Source organism: Bos taurus, chromosome 12, assembly GCF_002263795.3.
Source record: "Bos taurus isolate L1 Dominette 01449 registration number 42190680 breed Hereford chromosome 12, ARS-UCD2.0, whole genome shotgun sequence".
Taxonomy (NCBI): Eukaryota; Metazoa; Chordata; class Mammalia; order Artiodactyla; family Bovidae; genus Bos; species Bos taurus.
The window spans coordinates 52229573-52248616 of record NC_037339.1 but is presented as its reverse complement, the minus strand read 5'-3'; the positions used below and the strand labels follow the sequence as shown (position 1 = coordinate 52248616).

The 19044-nt window shown below is 36.1% G+C and overlaps 1 protein-coding gene across 1 annotated transcript in view; it reads left to right on the top strand.

Moving 5' to 3' along the window:
• The window catches only part of MYCBP2 (MYC binding protein 2), a 270674-nt gene that overhangs the window by 171419 nt on the left and 80211 nt on the right, over window positions 1-19044 (top strand). The window contains 7 exon segments of the mRNA NM_001192817.3: window positions 406-493; window positions 1721-1770; window positions 4221-4393; window positions 6057-6201; window positions 11274-11489; window positions 15170-15225; window positions 16714-16829. Of these exon segments, the coding sequence (NP_001179746.2) occupies window positions 406-493; window positions 1721-1770; window positions 4221-4393; window positions 6057-6201; window positions 11274-11489; window positions 15170-15225; window positions 16714-16829 (844 nt within the window).

The following is a 19044-nucleotide window of genomic DNA, read 5'->3' as shown; positions in this document are numbered from 1 at the left end:
TAATCCTGCCTGTTCCACACCTGGTTGGTGACTGTACCTTTCTGAGTGATTTTTGTAAGCTGATTTCACAAAGGCACTAACTTAATATCTGTCGTAAAGATTTCCAGTAGTACTGTTTAAAAAAAAAAGTTAAGGTGAAACAGTGATCATGTTCCATCAAAGTAATAAATGAAAAATCCTTTGGACTATGAGCTGTTGGTCTGAAACAGTATAACCAATGTGAGACATAATATTGAATCTCTTACACTCTTAATTAACCATTAGCTGCTAATACATGCTTTCTTTTTGTTTCAAATGTTATGCTGGAATGCAAGTCACATTTTTTTGATAATCCACATCATCTCTCAAAAATTGCGTCTTCCAAACAGTTTTTACAGCATCTGATTTTTTTTTTCAATTCTCCAGGGAGTCATTCAGTTGGAAAAAGAACTAGCTAATCTTGGTGGGGTTTGTGCAGCAGCTTTGATGAAAAAGGATCTAGCACTTCCTATTGGTAAGTGTGATCTTGTACTAGGTATTTATGATTTTTAAAAAAGTTACAAAATTACGAATAGAATGTCTATTAAAAAACATCCTGAAAATAGTTTAGCAAAATGAATTTAACAGTCACATATATTCATGGGCAGCTGCTTACTATACTAAAGACAATGAGACATTTGTGTTCTATTCATGTGAGGGAAATTGCTACAACCTCTTTGAAGGAAATTCGTCAATAACTTCAAATTTTATATAAATATACCTTTTGATATAGCATTTTTATACATATTTTCACAAATACTCAAAAACGTACATTATAAGATAGATTAATTTATCAATACTTGTGGTTATAAAACCTAGGAGCAACCAAAATGTTTGTCAGTTGGGAACTGTTCAATCAGCGATGGTACATCTATACAAAACAGATGTAAGTAGCTGTTAAATACAGTGACAGAAAAGTAAACCTATATGTCCAGGCCAAGAAAGGCGTCCAGATTATATAATTATATGATGTTCATTGTTTTGAACATCATATTGTATATATATATATATGTAAATAGATGTGTATGTTCCCATGTATGTAGGCTGACACATACATGCATACAATGATTATTTGCATACAAAGTTTTTAGAACAATACATAGGAAACTGTTGATACTGTATCTTTGAAAGGGGATGGTGGCAGAAATTTTCATTCTGCACTTCTGTATAATTCAAATATTTCCCTTTGAACATGTATCACTTTGGTTATAATATTTTATAAGTTCATTAAGCTATCAGAAAATTCAATAAATGTTCTACATCAAGCAGTAAAGCAGAAAATGTTTAGAGAATACAGTCACTATCTTGGGCTTTCCTGTCAGTAACTGTTGTTTACTAAAGATGAAGTTCTTCTGTAATATAACTGAAAAAGAAAGACTCAGGTTCTGAATAATCAGTTTTCCTCTTTTTTTCTTAGATAAATACACTAAAGTAAAAATATACATTTGTGTATATAAATGTAATATGTGTCTTTTGATACACTTGATGAGTGCTTTTTTTAGTATTGTGTTGAGAATTACAGCTTATATTCACACTGAAAATAAGCATTTTAAAATTTAAACCACTGAGATTTATCCATAATGATAATAGTTCTCTTCAATTTGGAATATCAATTTTTGGAGAACATGTAATGAATGCAGAAGACTAGAAAGTTAAATGAAACATTGATATATTTTGGTAAACCTTTTCATTTACATACCAGGTAATGAATTAGAGGAGGATCTTGAAATTCTTGAAGAGGCTGCTTTACAGGTATTGTCTTCAATAATTATAAGGATAAACTTTGTACATTAATTTTAAGCCAAATTTTCACTCAAATCAACCTTGTTTTTCTTGAGCATAGCACTCATTCATTGAGTATTTCATTCTACAATTGACAGTTATAAAGATAAATAACTCATAATTGCTCCCCTTGATGGAATCAACCCCTGTATGAGCCCTTACTGAACTGCACGGTGGGTGTTGACTCTGGAGTGAGATGTAAGCCCTGCTGGAGGAAGAAGAGCTACCAAGGGCCCACAGGAGGGTTTTGTCCAGGGGTGGACATTGAAATTAGATCTTGAAAGAAGTTTTATTTTCCAGTTAGAAAAAAGATGTTAGTAATAGTAATGGAAATAATATCTATAGAGAAACTTTATAGTTTACCATATACTGTACTGAGGTCTTCAGTCGTGGCTGACTCTGTGACCCCATGGACTGTAGCCCACCAGGCTCCTCTGTCCATGGAATTTTCCAGGCAAGAATACTGGAGTGGGTTGCCATTTCCTTCTCCAGTAGTTTGCCATATTTTTGACATTATCTATTTCTGCAGTTACACTTTGAAATCACTATTTTCTCTTGTATCTGACAATTATATCAGTTCAGAGAAGTTTTGATTAAGAATTCAGGCAACTGGGAGATCGAGGCTGGTATCCAGGTCTTCTAATACTTACAGTTAGTAGTTTACATGTTATTTATTTTCTGAAATGATTACAGCAGTAATAATAAAAACAAACATTTATTTGATCTTTAACTTTGTTTTATACTTTTAAATCATTTAGTCCTTACAACAGTCCTATGAAGTAGGAACTCCTAACTATAGATAAGGAAACTGAGATACAAAGAACTTAAGTAACTGGCTCAGAATCACACAGCTGGTGAGCAACTGGTCTAGAGTTTGACCTTTGGCAATTTGGTGACAAAGTCCATGATCTTGATCACTGTGCTCTAATTGTAGGGAGCCATGGTGTCCTCAATAATGTTAAGAAACTTAGGTTTTTTAAAATCCCACCAGCTTTTGTTTTTCCTTTTAGAAAAGTTAAATCTCTGTATCTTAAGATAGAAAAATAAAAATTAATTCAAAAAATGTTTGGTGAACATGCTATGTGTCATATAGCATTCTAGCTAAGGAAATCCATCAAGTAGCTCATCATCCAAGGTATTATGGCTTATAGAATGTTAATTAGGCCGGATGTAAGGAGATCTTTATTGTGCCCCTATAAATAAAAAAGTGATGTCCCAAATTACACACCTTTTTGGCATGTAAGGTAGTCATGATGGTCTAACATACATTAAAACCCATGCTTGTTAGGCAGGTAGTGAGCATTTAAATGTGTTGTGTGTGTATACTTAGGTGCATAGTCATGCCAGTTCTTTGCAACCTCATGGACTGCAGCCCACCAGGCTCCTCTGTCCATGGAATTTTGCAGGCAAAAATACTGGACCAGATTGCTGTTTCTTCCTCCAGGGATCTTCCTGATGCAGGGATCGAACCTACACCTCTTTGCATCTCCTGCATTGGCAGGCGGATTCTTTACTGCTACATCACCTAGGAAGCCCCATTTAAATTGTATAATAACTACAAGAGATCGTTTGATCACCAGTTTATACCTTTCACTGATTCAGGAATGGTCTGTAACTTGTTAGCTTAAGAGGACATAGCAATAACTCATCTGAAGTCTGAATTTGGACTCAAGTCTGTTTGATATTAAAGATTATGATTTAGAAATTGCATGGTTCATAAAATGCAGGAGTTACTGTTGTAGAATTGAAAGAACTGGAAATACAATAGTTTTCCATGAAAAATATTTTGTTTTGAAATTTATTATACAGTCATTAAGATTTTTCTAGAGTTTTAGCACTTGCAGCAAGTCTTTCTAAAATGTAAGGTGTGCTTCTCATCTAGTTGAGGACTAAAATTTCTGTTTTATCTGCCCTTTTTCATAAGGCTTACACAGGCTAATGCAGTGTATGTGCAGGCACAGTCAGGCTTCCATCACCTTTTTGCCTGAGTCAAGACCTTGGTACCCACCCGCCCAAGAGCACAGACACAGCCTACCCAAGAGAACCACCAGTAACGGAGACACAGAAAGCGGGCAACCTCTACAGCTGTCTTTAGAGGGGAGCCCTGGCCCTGACAAACGGGGATGTGACACATGCAGAGAAACATGTGGAGAGCTTGGGTAGGGGGAGATGCAGCATTAGCTCTAACCTGCAAAACTCAGATAAATCACTTCCTTTTGTGAGCAGAATGAAACTGAAAGTATTATCCCAAGTTTTTCCCTGCTGGAAGTTTTCTACTGTTCAGAGTAAAGGAGCACTGGGACGTGGGGAGAAAACGATTTCCCGAAAAAAGGCCTATCTAAAATTGGGTGCAAATTCAAAACAATCATGTGATTAAAGTTTCATATTTTAAAATATAAATGTTCTTTTTTACCCAACAGGTGTGCAAAACCCATTCTGGTATTCTTGGAAAGGGTTTAGCTCTTTCTCATTCACCAACTATATTGGAGGCACTAGAAGGAAACTTACCACTTCAAATCCAGAGCAATGAACAGTCCTTTCTGGACGATTTTATTGCTTGTGTTCCAGGATCAAGTGGTGGAAGGCTTGCGAGGTAATGCACTCTTAAGTCCTACAGTGATTTTCTTCCAGGGCTTACCTTAGTTTTCATTTCTGAAGAGAAAGGAGAGGAGTCATTAGGATGTTACAGTGCCACCTAAAATAATGTAGTTTATGTGTTTTGGACTTTCTGAAATATAAAGTAGTAGTTAATATTTCAGTATATTTTAAACATATATAATAATTGTTAAAAATATAAAGACTACATGGTAAAATAGAGAAGTCCGTGAATTTGATGATAATATTTAATATCTATACTAAACTCCTAAATTTGTGACTATATTTATCTTAATATGAGGATTTTTTCCAAATCTACAGTTAATGCAGATATAAATTAAGAATTTAAATCAGGTAATTTAAGATTTTAGAGTTCTCATTTATTTTGTTGCTATTTGGTTTTTTTGAAGGTGAACACATATGCTGACTTGAGTAATTTCACTAGTAAATATGCCTCAGAGAGTAAAGAATCCACCTGCAGTGTGGGAGACCTGGGTTAGATCCCTGGGTTGGGAAGATCCCCAGAGGAGGGCTTGGCAGCCCACTCCAGTGTTCTTGCCTGGAGAATCACAGGGACCAGAGGAGCCTGGTGGGCTAGTCCATGGGGTCGCAAAGAGCCAGACACGACTGAGCGACTATATATGGCACCAAACTAGTAAATACAGAAATATGACCCTCTTTCTGGCTTTAATCTTAAAAATACGGAGATTACTTTTTAGTTTTTAAAAAGCAAAGTGGTGATTGGAGAAAAATAGAAAACATCTTTTAAGTCAGCCTCACTGCCTTCTTCATGGACCTTTTTGTGTAGTATTCATCACAGAATTTACTCATCAATCATCTCACACGACAACTTGAATGTAGATCATGCAAAGAATTCAGGCATGGATATCACAAAAAATAGAATTTGCATGGAAGGAATGGTAGTGAGGGAAAATCGTTACTAAGCTGTGTAAAGAGAAGGTAGTGTATTTCCAACCTTCTGCTCCCCAGCAAGCAAAATGTCACTTATGTTTCTGTTTTGACAGAAATGCTGCTCTTTCCCAGGTCTTCAGGTTGGCAATTAGGCAGACCTTCCTTAAGTAGTGTTATTTGGGACTTCTAAGTATATACAACCTAAATTCATTTTCTTGGTTATTTTAAACCAGCCATAGTTAAAATTTCACACTTTCTGATTTTACAGATATTTCTGATTTATTTGTAATCATCAAAAATTTCATAAGCTTTAGCATATTTGTTTAATGAATTTGTCATTAATGATTTCCAAGGAAGTTAATACTTGTTATCCTTATTGTGTGTGCATGCTAAGTCATTTCAGTCGTGTCTGACTCTGCGACCCTGTGGACCATAGCCCACCAGGCTTCTCTGTCCATGGGGATTCTCCAGGCAAGAATACTAGAGTGGGTTGCTATACCTTCCTCTAAGGGATCTTCCTGACCCAGGGATCGAACACTTATCTCTTACGTCTCCTGCGTTGGCCAGCAGGTTCTTTACCACTGGCACCATCTGGGAAGCCCATGGTCCTTATTACTGAGTTGGAAATGATAATCCTTTTAGCACTTTGTTTAATATAGTTTTATTCATTTGGCCTAGTTTCATTTTAATCACTGAAGATATTGATGAATGTTTGACTTTTTGTTTACTTGTTTTTTCATTCCTGTTAGGTGGCTTCAGCCAGATTCCTATGCTGATCCTCAGAAAACATCTTTGATTCTGAATAAGGATGATATTCGGTGTGGTTGGCCTACCACCATCACGGTGCAAACGAAAGACCAGTATGGGGATGTGGTACACGTTCCCAACATGAAGGTAATTGTAGTGGGATTAAATTAGTAGACATCTATGCACTATTGTAACTCATAAAATTTTAGAAATGACAAGAGCTTAGAGTCTATTTGCAGTACGCTCCTTACTTATATGCAGTGAAGGAAGCTGAAAATTTTTAAATGACTTGTTCACATTAATCAGTACTTACTTATCCAAGTTTTATACTTTTTGGATTTTGCTTCAGATATGCTAGATGCCATGGTGATTCAAAGGGAGGATAAGAAAGTGTCCATCAAAAGAGTGCTAAGCACACAGAGGGAAGACCATCATATATTAGTCATTGAACAAATAAATGAAAGAATACGTTTAAAAATTTTATATATGTTTTTAAAAGACTTTAATATGTTTTGCATTTAGTACTACTGAAGCAATGTTTAAAATATAATATTGATACTTATTAAATAAATCAGAAATACCTAAATTTGGATTGTAAAAGAATGAGGAATGGAACTAGTTATGTGCTATACTGAAGAATATAGTTCTCTGAACACCTCTTCCCTGAGACATTAGTAAATAATGACATTTTAGAGCATATTATAGTAAAGACATAAAATTAAGTCCTCTATGTTATATATTAATTAAATATCTTATTTAAAACTTTTATTAGATTTCTGAAAACAGTGAATATCGAACAAAAGTTTGTATAGGCAATCCCCAGCTACGCTGGCCCCTCGAAGTTGTATTTACAAAATGATTAGGTTATTTGGAGTTGATTAAGCCTTGAAATCTTTTTTACTCACAGAGAAGCTGATTTTACCTCAATATACTAGCACTTTTTCAACTAGTTGGTACATTATTTCATTTGTACCATGGAGAAGCACAATACCACTGGCACCTCTTACTTGATTCATAGTTTAAAAAAAAAAAAAAAAGAGGACAATAGTTCATATGTCTTAAGACCAGTAAGTAAAACTGTATGGAAAAGCATTTGGCCCTGATACTAAAGAAAATTCAGGCTTTACTAGTGGCTTTCAATGTTTTGGCCATGACCCCCCGCAAGAGTTTCATCGTGACCCAAACAAACATATATAGGATAGAAGAGTATGTACTCTTTTAATTACATACAGTATACATAATACATATCCATACAGTATGCTTCACTCTTACATTTTCTCTTCTAGCTTACCTTTTTAAGGAAGATCATACCCCATCAAAGTGTTTTCATGCTAAGAATTACTCTTTAGAATGTAAAAAGCATCACAAATTGTAAAAAAAAAATGGGAGTAGAGAGTAAAGTAATTCTGATAGTGATAACAAAAAAATGACCCTACCCAAGGACAGAATTTTTGTCCCAATACAGTATGCTTTAATATGTTGAAGGGTTTTGTGTATTCATTGATGAATTTCTCATTTCAAAGTGTATTTGTGAATTGTTAAATCCCTTCTCTGAGCCCACAGTAAGTCCCTTATTCATGTGCCTGTATCATAGTTACTATTTTCCAAGTCAGCATAACATTTCATTTCTTTTTAATGTTCATACTTACTATTGTGCTTACAGTAGATCTTTAGTTGCATTTTCTTATGTTTCCTCCTTTGCACCTTTTGTTGTCTCTTGCTGCATTTTAGTATCTGGGCTGTTTACATCTCACATTTCAGAGTCAGACTTTATGCTCTCTTTTTGTTCTCCTCTTTGGGTTCTTTTTTAGCCATGTGATCTCTCTCTCTCCCTTTTCCTTTCTTTTTTGTTTATGTGTGTTTGTTTTTGTCTGCACTGTGTGGTTTGTGGGATCTTAGGTCCCAGGTTCAGGGACTGAACCCAGGCCCATGGCAGTGAAAGCACTGATTCTTAACCACTGGACCACAGGGAACTCCATCTCTCTCTCTCATTTCTTCTCTTCTTTTTTTTTGGCCTGTATAGTCTGCTTCTTGAGAACAAGAATCCTGAAGCCTCTTAATATACTCAGATTCATATCAGATTTATCTATAATATAGAAAGCATATTCTAGGAAACTCCAATAAATACTATTTAGGAAAAGTGACTTGCATACCTATTGATGTTAGATTTATTGATACCACATTATCATATTAGCTGAAAACAAAATTAATTCAGTATGTTTCATTTTCAGCCTGTTAGTGCATGAAGTTTTCAGGACATTTTAGACTTATCAGAAACTCCTGAAGTATCCTGATAGAGTAATAATCAATTATTTGGAACATAAAAGTTGGTTTACAGATAATATTTTTGAGATCCAGAATCCTTTTTTAAAACAGCAGCTGTTACTGATATTTTTTTAACTTATAAAAATGATTACTCCAAAGAAATTGTTTTTAGTAAAAAGAGAAAAATGCATAGGAAATAAAAAAATCACAAATTTTACAAAGAAGCACAGTTTATAAAAGAAAGCAGAATGGTTATCATTTTTTATCTCAGTACTTACAAAGTATGAAATTATTTACTGATTTATTTCAAGGTTGGTGGTATATAGGCAGATGTACATCTCCTGTTAATTTACTGAGGGTAAATATAGTTGTTTAAAGAAATATTAAATCAAAATAATATATATGAAAATAGTAGCTATAATTTAAAATCAAATTCTTAAGATTTGGAAGCATTTACTTTTTTTTTTCCTTTGTTATATTTAAGTTTAAAGCTTTTAATGGTGGCATGTATATGAGCTGAACAATTTTTCTATTTATCTTTAAACTTCTGTGTTTTAAAAAAGTCAGATGGGTTTTTAATATTTCCAGAGCATAATGTCAATCCAAATACTGATTTCTCATAGCTCCAACTCAGGATTGTGGTTATTTAGTGAGACATGTTTGCTACCTGCACTTTATGTAGACAGGGAGAGTCTCAAAACTACTAACTCCCTAGAATGACACTGATAAGAACAATCCACGCTCCTGGGATGTCTCTCAATTACTTAAGTAATATTGTCACTTTCATTTATGCATTTCTTTCTATTTCTGTGAAGATCTTCTTGTTGAATTACCTGTTCTTGCCAGCCATAGAAGTAGTATCTGAAAAGAACAGAAGAAACTTTGGGTGACCCTCAGAATGATGAAGAGCTAAAATGGTCTTTAAAGCGTTGGTTACTTTGTGGTTGCCTATTCTCCAAGCCAGGCTTCAGTAATATGTGAACCGTGAACTTCCTGATGTTCAAGCTGGTTTTAGAAAAGGCAGAGGAACCAGAGATCAAATTGCGAACATCCGCTGGATCATGGAAAAAGCAAGAGAGTTCCAAAAAAACATCTATTTCTGCTTTATTGACTATGCCAAAGCCTTTGACTGTGTGGATCACAATAAACTGTGGAAAATTCTTCAAGAGATGGGATTACCAGACCACCTGATTTGCCTCTTGAGAAATTTGTATGCAGGTCAGGTATCAACAGTTAGAACTGGACATGGAACAACAGACTGGTTCCAAATAGAAAAAGGAGTACGTCAAGGCTGTATATCGTCACCCTGCTTATTTAACTTATATGCAGAGTACATCATGAGAAACGCTGGACTGGAAGAAGCACAAGCTGGAATCAAGATTGCTGGGAGAAATATCAATAACCTCAGATATACAGATGACACCACCCTTATGGCAGAAAGTGAGGAGGAACTAAAAAGCCTCTTGATGCAAGTGAAAGTGGAGAGTGAAAAAGTTGGCTTAAAGCTCAACATTCAGAAAACGAAGATCATGGCATCCAGTCCCGTCACTTTATGGGAAATAGATGGGGAAACAGTGGAAACAGTGTCAGACTTTATTTTTCTGGGCTCCAAAATCACTGCAGATGGTGACTGCAGCCATGAAATTAAAAGACGCTTACTCCTTGGAAGGAAAGTTATGACCAGCCTACACAGCATATTCAAAAGCAGAGACATTACTTTGCCAACAAAGGTCTGTCTAGTCAAGGCTATGATTTTTTCAGTGATCATGTATGAATGTGAGAGTTGAACTGTGAAGAAGGCTGAGTGCCAAAGAATTGATGCTTTTGAACTGTAGTGTTGGAGAAGACTCTTGAGAGTCCCTTTGACTGCAAGGAGATGCAACCAGTCCGTTCTGAAGGAGATCAGCCCTGGGATTTCTTTGGAAGGAATGATGCTAAAGCTGAAACTCCAGTACTTTGGCCACCTCATTCGAAGAGTTGACTCATTGGAAAAGACTCTGATGCTGGGAGGGATTGGGGGCAGGAGGAGAAGGGGACGACAGAGGATGAGATGGCTGGATGGCATCACTGACTCGATAGACGTGAATCTGAGTGATCTCTGGGAGTTGGTGATGGACAGGGAGGCCTGGCGTGCTGCGATTCATGGGGTTGCAAAGAGTCGGACACAACCGAGCGACTGAACTGACTGACTGACTGAGGGACCAAGTGTTTTTTGCCAGTGCATAGCAAACAACAATGTAATATTTTGTTATAATTCTTGGAAGGTACTTCTGAGTATTGTTTATGAGGTAGTTTGTGCTTTCATTGTTTTAACACGCCTTAGGAAATCTGTTCTTTGCATCTCTATAGTAAAGCAGATAAAAGACACCCCATTTTATCGCTGAAGAAACTGAGTTTGAAAGATTAATTAGATTGTTTGGCCCTCATAGTTCATGTTGGTGACAGAACCACCTAATAGTACTCTTTCTGCAAAGTAAATAAACATGTTTAAGTTTTAGGTATAAAATTTGCTTTATTATCTGTTGAGTTGTAAGACATCTGTCAGTAGAGTTCTTTTTCTTTGCAGAACAGTATATATAACTAAAGTTGAGTTTAGTGCTTTAAAATATGTGAAGATTACTGGAAAGTAATGCCAGTAAGAATGTAGATACATTTTACTATCCTTTCCTAGATGTTATTAATGGTGGCACATGTTTTTATTTTGTTTTGATATTTGTGATTATTTATTCCCAAAAACAAAGCCTCTCTTTTGCACTGTGTCCAGGATCCCTGTTGAGATGCATTCTTCATAATCATTTGGCACTGTTAAATAGTCTTTAAGGAATGCCCTAGGGGGACAAGTGGTAACATAAAACTTAAAGAATTGCCAGTTTAAAGTTGTAAATTGCTTTCTTCTGATGTGTCATGGACAGTTATATAATAATGTCATTTGGATTTTATAATATCTTGGTTAGGTGGAAGTGAAAGCCGTTCCTGTTTCTCAGAAAAAAACATCTCTGCAACAAGAGCAAGTAAAGAAGCCTCAGAGGATTCCTGGTAGTCCTGCAGTACCACCTGCATCTTCTAATACCGACATGACCTTTGGCGGACTAGCCTCCCCGAAGCTGGATGTTTCGTATGAACCCATGATAGTGAAGGAGGCTCGATATATTGCCATAACAATGATGAAGGTAATTTATTTTACTTCCCCAAAGCTGGATGTTTCGTATGAACCCATGATAGTGAAGGAGGCTCGATATATTGCCATAACAATAATGAAGGTAATTTATTTTACGTCCCAGAAAAAGTTTATTTTTTACCATTCATTTATGTAGCAAACATTTCAGTTCCTGTGAAAATGCTTGTGTATTTTCAAATCACCATTATTTCTCGGACATACCCCTTCAAGACTCTGAGCTTATTATTGAGGCCCCCTTCAGCTTTGGGTTCTTCCAAATGTTAGGCTTATCTCTTTGGGTTTCTTCCCTCTTTGGGCTTGAGGCTTTTAGACAGATTTTTTAAAATTTTTGTCTCGTTTTTTTTAGTTAATCTTTAGAGGCAGTGTTAATCTAAATTATCAAGATGGTCATTATTTGAAATCAAAGTTAGGAATTATGCTATTTTCAGAGAGCAGTGTGAGCCATTGTAGGCTCTCATTTGGAGGAATGACATAATTTTTGGTTTTATAAAGATTATGGTGGATTATGGAGAAAGTAATTGGGTGGGTAATCAAGAGACATGGTTTGGTTTAAGTCTGTTTAGGAGACTGCTGACTTAATCTGGTGAGATATGCTCATCCCTTGGACTAGTGAGTTGTCAGTCAATATAGATTCAGGAGATTTTTAGGATAAGTAAGACTTGGTGGCTAATGGGGATGCTGAAAAGAGAAAGAGGAAGGAAATAAAACGTTTTGAGCTTGAGTAGTAAGAGTGATAATATTGAAGGGGCAGTTTTGGGTTGAGGAGGATAACAGATTCAGCATTGGATGTGGTTTTAGATACCTCTGAAATATCCATCTGAAGATAGATAAAAAGAAGCTGAAACTACAAACCTGATGTGATCACAGTCTTACCTCATGAAAAGAATTGGAGAATCATCAGTACTTGGATTATTCATAAATTATGGAAGTAGGAGATGTCTGTCTAACATGTTGAGAAGAGAGACCTTCCAGGACAGGGTCCTGAGGAATGTCAGTAATGATGATGCTCAAACTTTTGTCCACATCAGAATCACCAGGAGCACTTACTTAAAAAGGAGATTTTCCTGTCATCCAAAGATTTAGATTCAGTAGGTCTAAAAAGAGGTTCCAGAATTTATATACATAAAACAAATATGCAGAATGATTTATATTCAAAAGCTGCACTTTGAGAAATGTTGATTTACTAGATTTAAAAAAAAAAAATGGAGAAGGGAAACAAAAATGTTGGCAAGAATACCAGCCAGAGGGCTAGTAGAAACTAGGACACCGATTTTTACCTTTGGCCCTTTTACCACTACGGTGCATATGGTGACTCATTTAATTCTCATAACAACCCTATACATCACTGGTTTTTATTCCCATTTTACATATGTGGAAACCGAAGCATAAAGAGATTGAGTAAGTTGTCAAAGGGCACCCAAATGCCAGGGAGTCGGTTCCAGATTTTATCTCCTAACTACTTCCCCAGCTGCCTTATGCCATGGCTTGTAAGTCACAGAAAGCATATTAAGGAGCTTTAATGTTGTTTTGCTGCAGAAGTGAAGTTTTGAAAAGGATCTAGCAGCGATCTTGACAGGAGCAGCTTTAGAGACATAGTTGGTTAATTAAATTGCAGTGAAGAGAAGGTGAAAATAGTATCAGTCTAGAGGGGTGAGATGGGAAGGGAGATGGGAGGGATGTTGAAGAGGGAGGGGACGTATGTATACCTATCGCTGATTCATGTTGGGATTTACCAGAAAACAACAAAATTCTGTAAAGCAATTATCCTTCAATTAAAAAATAAATAAAATTTATAAAAATTTTAAAAAGAGGTGATAATAGCTAAAGATAAAATGAGTGTACATTAGTCTTTCAAGATGTTTGGTTATAAAAAGAGACAGAGGAAATAGAATTGAGATAAGGCTTTAGAGTCTTGAGATTGAATATAGAAAGACATCTTTTAGTACTGATGAGGAGACATTTGAGAAGGGACAATGAAGATACTCCGAGAGATAAAAAGGGATTGGCTGTAAATAAGAGAACTCTTACCTCTTTCACTGTACCAGGAGAGGGAAAATAAAATAAATTGCTAATAAGTTTATAGGTTGTGTGGCCAAGGGACTATTTATGATAGCAATTATATGTCTTAGATTGGAGATGGGAGTGATGAATCTTAGGATCAAGATTTTGAACCAAAGGGGAAAAAATGAAATAGTCATTGTACAGAATGAGGAAAAAGTAATCAGAAAAGATTTATCAGCCCTCCTTGGAGAATCAGTTGAAACTGAAGATCCTGTATTAGCAATGCAGTATGAGTCTTATGAACATGAAAGAAAATGATCATAATCATTTAGATTGATGCGGCATGGATGTTGTCCCAGATAATTCAACAAGCAAACAATGACTGAAAAGGAAGTTGGGCATCTGGTGGTTAAAGAAAGGTCAGTGGAATCCAGCTCATTTGGAAGGAAAATAAAAGTGGATTCAGGGAGAGAACTCTGGGGAGGGGAGAAGGACTAGAAGTCTTAAGAATAGAAACAGTTAGGAGTTACAGAGGCAGAAAACTGAGCAGGTAGTGTCACAGGTCCGTGACTTTCAGTGCGAGTGACTAAAAGTAGAAGTTGAGATGATTGAGGTTGAATAAATAAAGGGACTAAAAATTTAATAGTTTTGACTATTTTTTTTGTTTGTTTTAGTTTTGACTGTTAAAGAATTAAAGCTAAACATTCTCATTCAACTTTTCTTTAAAGAATTTAACTTCTTGCCTCCTTACCTCTCTAGGCATTCTTTTAGTTTCCTGGTAGCATACTTAAGTTTGTGTAATTTCTTTTGAAAGTCGAGTTACCAGGACTGAATTCAGTATTTTAGGAATGTTCTGAGAGGCCCAGGATAGGGAAGTTACAGAATGCCATTCCCAAACTGTCTCTTAGAGATATTAATTCTTGTTTCAGGAAAGGAGATTTTCTTATATCAAACATTTACAGATAACTATGTATACTCCCTTTTGTACGTGAACAAGAGTTTCTCTAAGATACATATCTAGAAGTAGAATTGCTGGATTGTAGAACGTACTTGTAAAATTTATAGGCCCCTGATTTGTGTGTCAGAATGTTAGGTGCTTCATGTTCTCACCCGCATTTGGTTCTCACCACAATTTGATGACTGTGATACGGTTATCTTGTTTTCATTTTCATTTCCTTGATTTCTGGTTCAGTTGAGTAACTTTTTAAGTGTTTATTGGCCTTTCAGATTTCCTCTTCAGTGATTTGTCTTACTTACCTTTCTCTTGTGTTGTTTCCCTCTTTTATATTAATTTGTTCTCTATGTTCTCTATGGATTATGGCTTTGTATCCCATTTTGGTTAAATGAATTACAAATCCCTTTCAGGTGAAGGCTGATCTTTGCCATTTCTTTATGGTGTCCTTGTTTTGGAGAAATTTAAAATTTTAGTATGCTCAAAACATTGTCCTTTTTTTCTTCTGAATTTGTTGATGTTTTGTTTGTTACATGTACATCTTTAACACACCTAGAATTTACTTTTGTAGGTGGTGTGATGTAGGTAATTGAGTTTTTTTCTTTTTCTCCTGTATGGATAACCAGTTGTCTCAGTACCATTTATTGAGTGTTCTGTCACTGCATTAGTTAAGAATGATTCTAATGATTTTGTGATTCTTGATGGTCTCTTTCTTAAAGGTTTATGAAAATTACTCGTTTGAAGAACTGCGTTTTGCATCACCAACTCCTAAGAGGTAAGGATCATTTCCTCAAAGCTTAGCCAAGACATGTCAGCTGCTTACAACTAAGATCACCATGAGTTCCAACTTTCTTGTCTATTAAGGAAATATTTTATAGCATTTTAAAATTCCCAGTAGAGACTTACGACAGGTTTTATAATGTGTAGATTTGCAGGAAGCATGTATTTATATTGAACTATAAATACTGCCAATATGTTACATAATATTAAGGTAATACAGAAATAACTCGTATCTAAAAGTATATAAATTGGCTTGTTTTTTCTATTTTTATTTCCTTCTGTCCGTCACCTAATGGAGTGGCAGAGTGATTTTAATATATGTTGCACTTGTTATTGAACTTAGTTATGAGAACTCTGATTTTCAGCTCTGAGTAATTCTGTTAACTCCAAACTGAAGCATGTTTTTTTGGCCGACTGTTTTATTTGCTCATCAGGGGCTATTCCCAGGGCAATGGGAAATACCAGTTTGAAATTCAGAACAGAAATAAATTTTTGATCATCTTTATAGATACAGTATTTAAAATTGATGAATGATGAATGATCAACTGCAGAGATGACACTGAAAGAAAACAGGAGACCTAGACCTAAGTCCTGGGGCAATCCTAGGTAGTCAGAAAAGAGAGAGCCGACAAAACACCTAGAAAGAGTGGCCAGTGAGATGCAAGAACAATCAGAAGAATGTTGCAGAAGCAAAAAGGTTTTTCAAAAAAGGAGGAGTTGTAAGTTATTATCGAATTCCACTGAGGATTGCTGAAGATAAAGAAACAGCCACTGAATTTGGGGACATGGTGGACATTGGTGACTGTGACATAATCAATTGCAGAGAAGTATTGGGAGCAAAAGCATAGTTAGGATAAGCGTTGGAAGAGAATGGGAAATGACATGGAGAGTGGTTGTTGACAATTGTTCAGGTAAGTTTTGCTGTAAATGGGGAAAGAGCTATGAGACTGTATTATAGGGAAAGGTATGGTATCAACAGGAGGTGTTTAAGATGGGACGTTTTGAAGTTTTTATAGAAATGAAGCAAATGATCCAGTAAAGTGGGAGAAGGTAATGATGAACAAAAGAGAGCAAGAGAAGTGTGTCACTGAAGTGTTGAGTGAATGAGATCCAGAGCACAAACGGAGGGGCTGGCACTGGACAGGACCCAGGCATTCCTGCCATTGTAACAGGAGGTAGAGCAAAGGAGATTGAATCTAATTGCAACCTTAAGGTTGTATCTGATTGCTTATGTTTTTCAAAAGAAGAAACTTATGAGGTCGCAATCAGCTGAGAGTCAGAAAGAGGGGTGCTGGAGGTTTGTGGTGAGGAGGAAAGAGTGAATTTAATCATGGAGAGTAGGAAAACACCATGACAGGGCAGTAAGATTGCTAGTCATTGTGATCATATAATCAGAAATTTAATGTTTGCTGATACATGCTCATGATGATGTCAGCTGTTTAACCAAAGTAAATACTCCAGTGTTCATCTTATTTCCTTTCAGACCCAGTGAGAATATGCTGATTCGTGTCAATAATGATGGCACTTACTGTGCCAACTGGACTCCAGGGGCTATTGGGCTCTACACTATTCATGTTACCATCGATGGCATTGAAATAGGTATTTTTCTAAAGTTGTGAGTTACTTAGTGTAAAGAACTAGAATCAAAATCCTCTTTCTGTTCTAGCTTGCCCTTGTCCATGTATCACAGACGTGGACAGACTTCCTAACTTGTAGGGAGCGTCATGTCCTCCTTTATAATGAGTACTTAACTTGTGCATTTACAAGGTCTTAACATTTTACAGTAATTTATGAGTCATTGTAGCCCTCATGACTCCTTTCCTGCGTTCCCTAGTGTGCCTAGTCAGTTCCATCTCCTCCGTGCTGCCCTGTAACCACATGCGTGCCTCGTCTCCCCGTCATGGTGCGTCTTCCTCTCCTGGCTGTGAGCAGCCTCTTTCATCTTTGGACAGCAATGTCAATTTTAATCATTTTTTTAATACCTTACAATATTGGAAAGTAATTCTCATCGATATTTATGCTTTTACAGTCAGAAAAGTATTGGACAGCAATTGGACAAGAAAGCTCTAAAAAGTTTATCAATATGGATTCCTTATAGCACTTATATTTTCTAATGCTCCTCAAGCAAATGAGTTCCTGTGATCAGGTAGATTTAGAATGCCCCATATATTGTAGTCTCATCTTAGATATTCATCCAATTCATATTATCATATTTGGAATTTTAAGACATTCTGAAATTAAAAATCCTCTCAATTCATTTAATACTTATCATGAAACCTTTTCATGTAGAGAAGAGATAGAGGGGGGTAGAGATAAAAGTAATACTGTTCCAACATTCCGCCAAAATACCCTTTGGGAAACTTCAGTTTGTTTTTACAGTGAAGATAAAGAGGTGCTTTACCTTGATGTAACTGTAGACATATAGAATATGCATTAAATGTAGTGTAACTGTAGGATTGGGGCTTCCCAGGTGACAAAGTGGTAAAGAATCCACCTGCCAGTGCAGGAGACATGGGTTTGATCCCTGGGTTGGGAAGATCCCCTGGAGAAGGAAGTGGCAACCCACTTCAGTATTCTTGCCTGAGAAATCCCATGGACAGAGACACCTGGCATTCTACTGCCCATGGGGTCACAAAAGAGTCAGACCCAACTTAGCAACTAAAGAACAACCATAGGATTAGATATATCAGATTCATCTGTACCATCCTAGACACCTTTAGCTGCAGCCTTTTGCTGTACTCTTTTATTTCAGAGTATCCTTAAAGCCTTTAGTTCAGCAGACTTCTGTTGGTTCTAAGTGAAACATTGTTCTAGATAAGACAGTTCCTGTCAAGTGAACAGCTTACTGATGATTGCAAGATAAATGGGGCAAACAAAATCACAGGAAGTAAAATATAAGAAGTGACATGCAAGGGATACAAATTACAGAAGTTCAAAAGTAGAGACAGTCAAGAAAGGTTTTATCTTTGCTGCTGCTGCTGGTGCTGCTGCTAAGTCGCTTCAGTCGTGTCCGACTCTGTGCAACCCCATAGACGGCAGCCCACCAGGCTCCCCCATCCCTGGGATTCTCCAGGCAAGAACACTGGAATGGGTTGCCAATCTTTGCTAATAGTGGGTAAAGAAAACTAACATAAATAAGAAAAATCCACTTATATTCATACATATTTTCTGGAATGACATTGAAGAAAAAGATTCATAGTCACTTAGAACCATTCATTTTCTTCCCTAACTTCTTAACTCAGCTTTCACCAGAGGTGACCAAACTGATAGTAGGCTAGGACCTTGCTTGACTGTAGGCAAGGACAATTTTCATTAGGATAATGATGATGCTAATAGCTAACATTTATTGAGTATTTAATATATATCAAAATTTTTTATACAATCTTATATATTCTATATGTATTTTTAAAATCATTTCATTCTCACAGCAGCTCAGTGAACTAGGTGCTGTTCTTAAAGAGTCAAACAGTTAATGACAGAATTAGGAACAATCAAGTCTAACATGAGAGTCCCAGCTTGTAAACACCAAGCTTTGCTGCCTGTTACTCATGAGATAATTGTTATAGATGACAAGTAGTGCTCTGATCAGATGTTATGAGATAATGTTCAATCACACGAGGGTTTCTTTTTTTGTTATTTTAAAATTTTCATTATTATTTAATATAGTCAGTCTATAGCCCCTCCTCTTTTCCTGAATCCCTGAGACTCCCCTTTGGAATCTCACAGTCATTTTTCCAAGTACTCATCTATTTCTTAGCTGTTAAATATTAATTACCTTGAAGGACAGAATTCAGATATTTCTTTTAATTGTCTA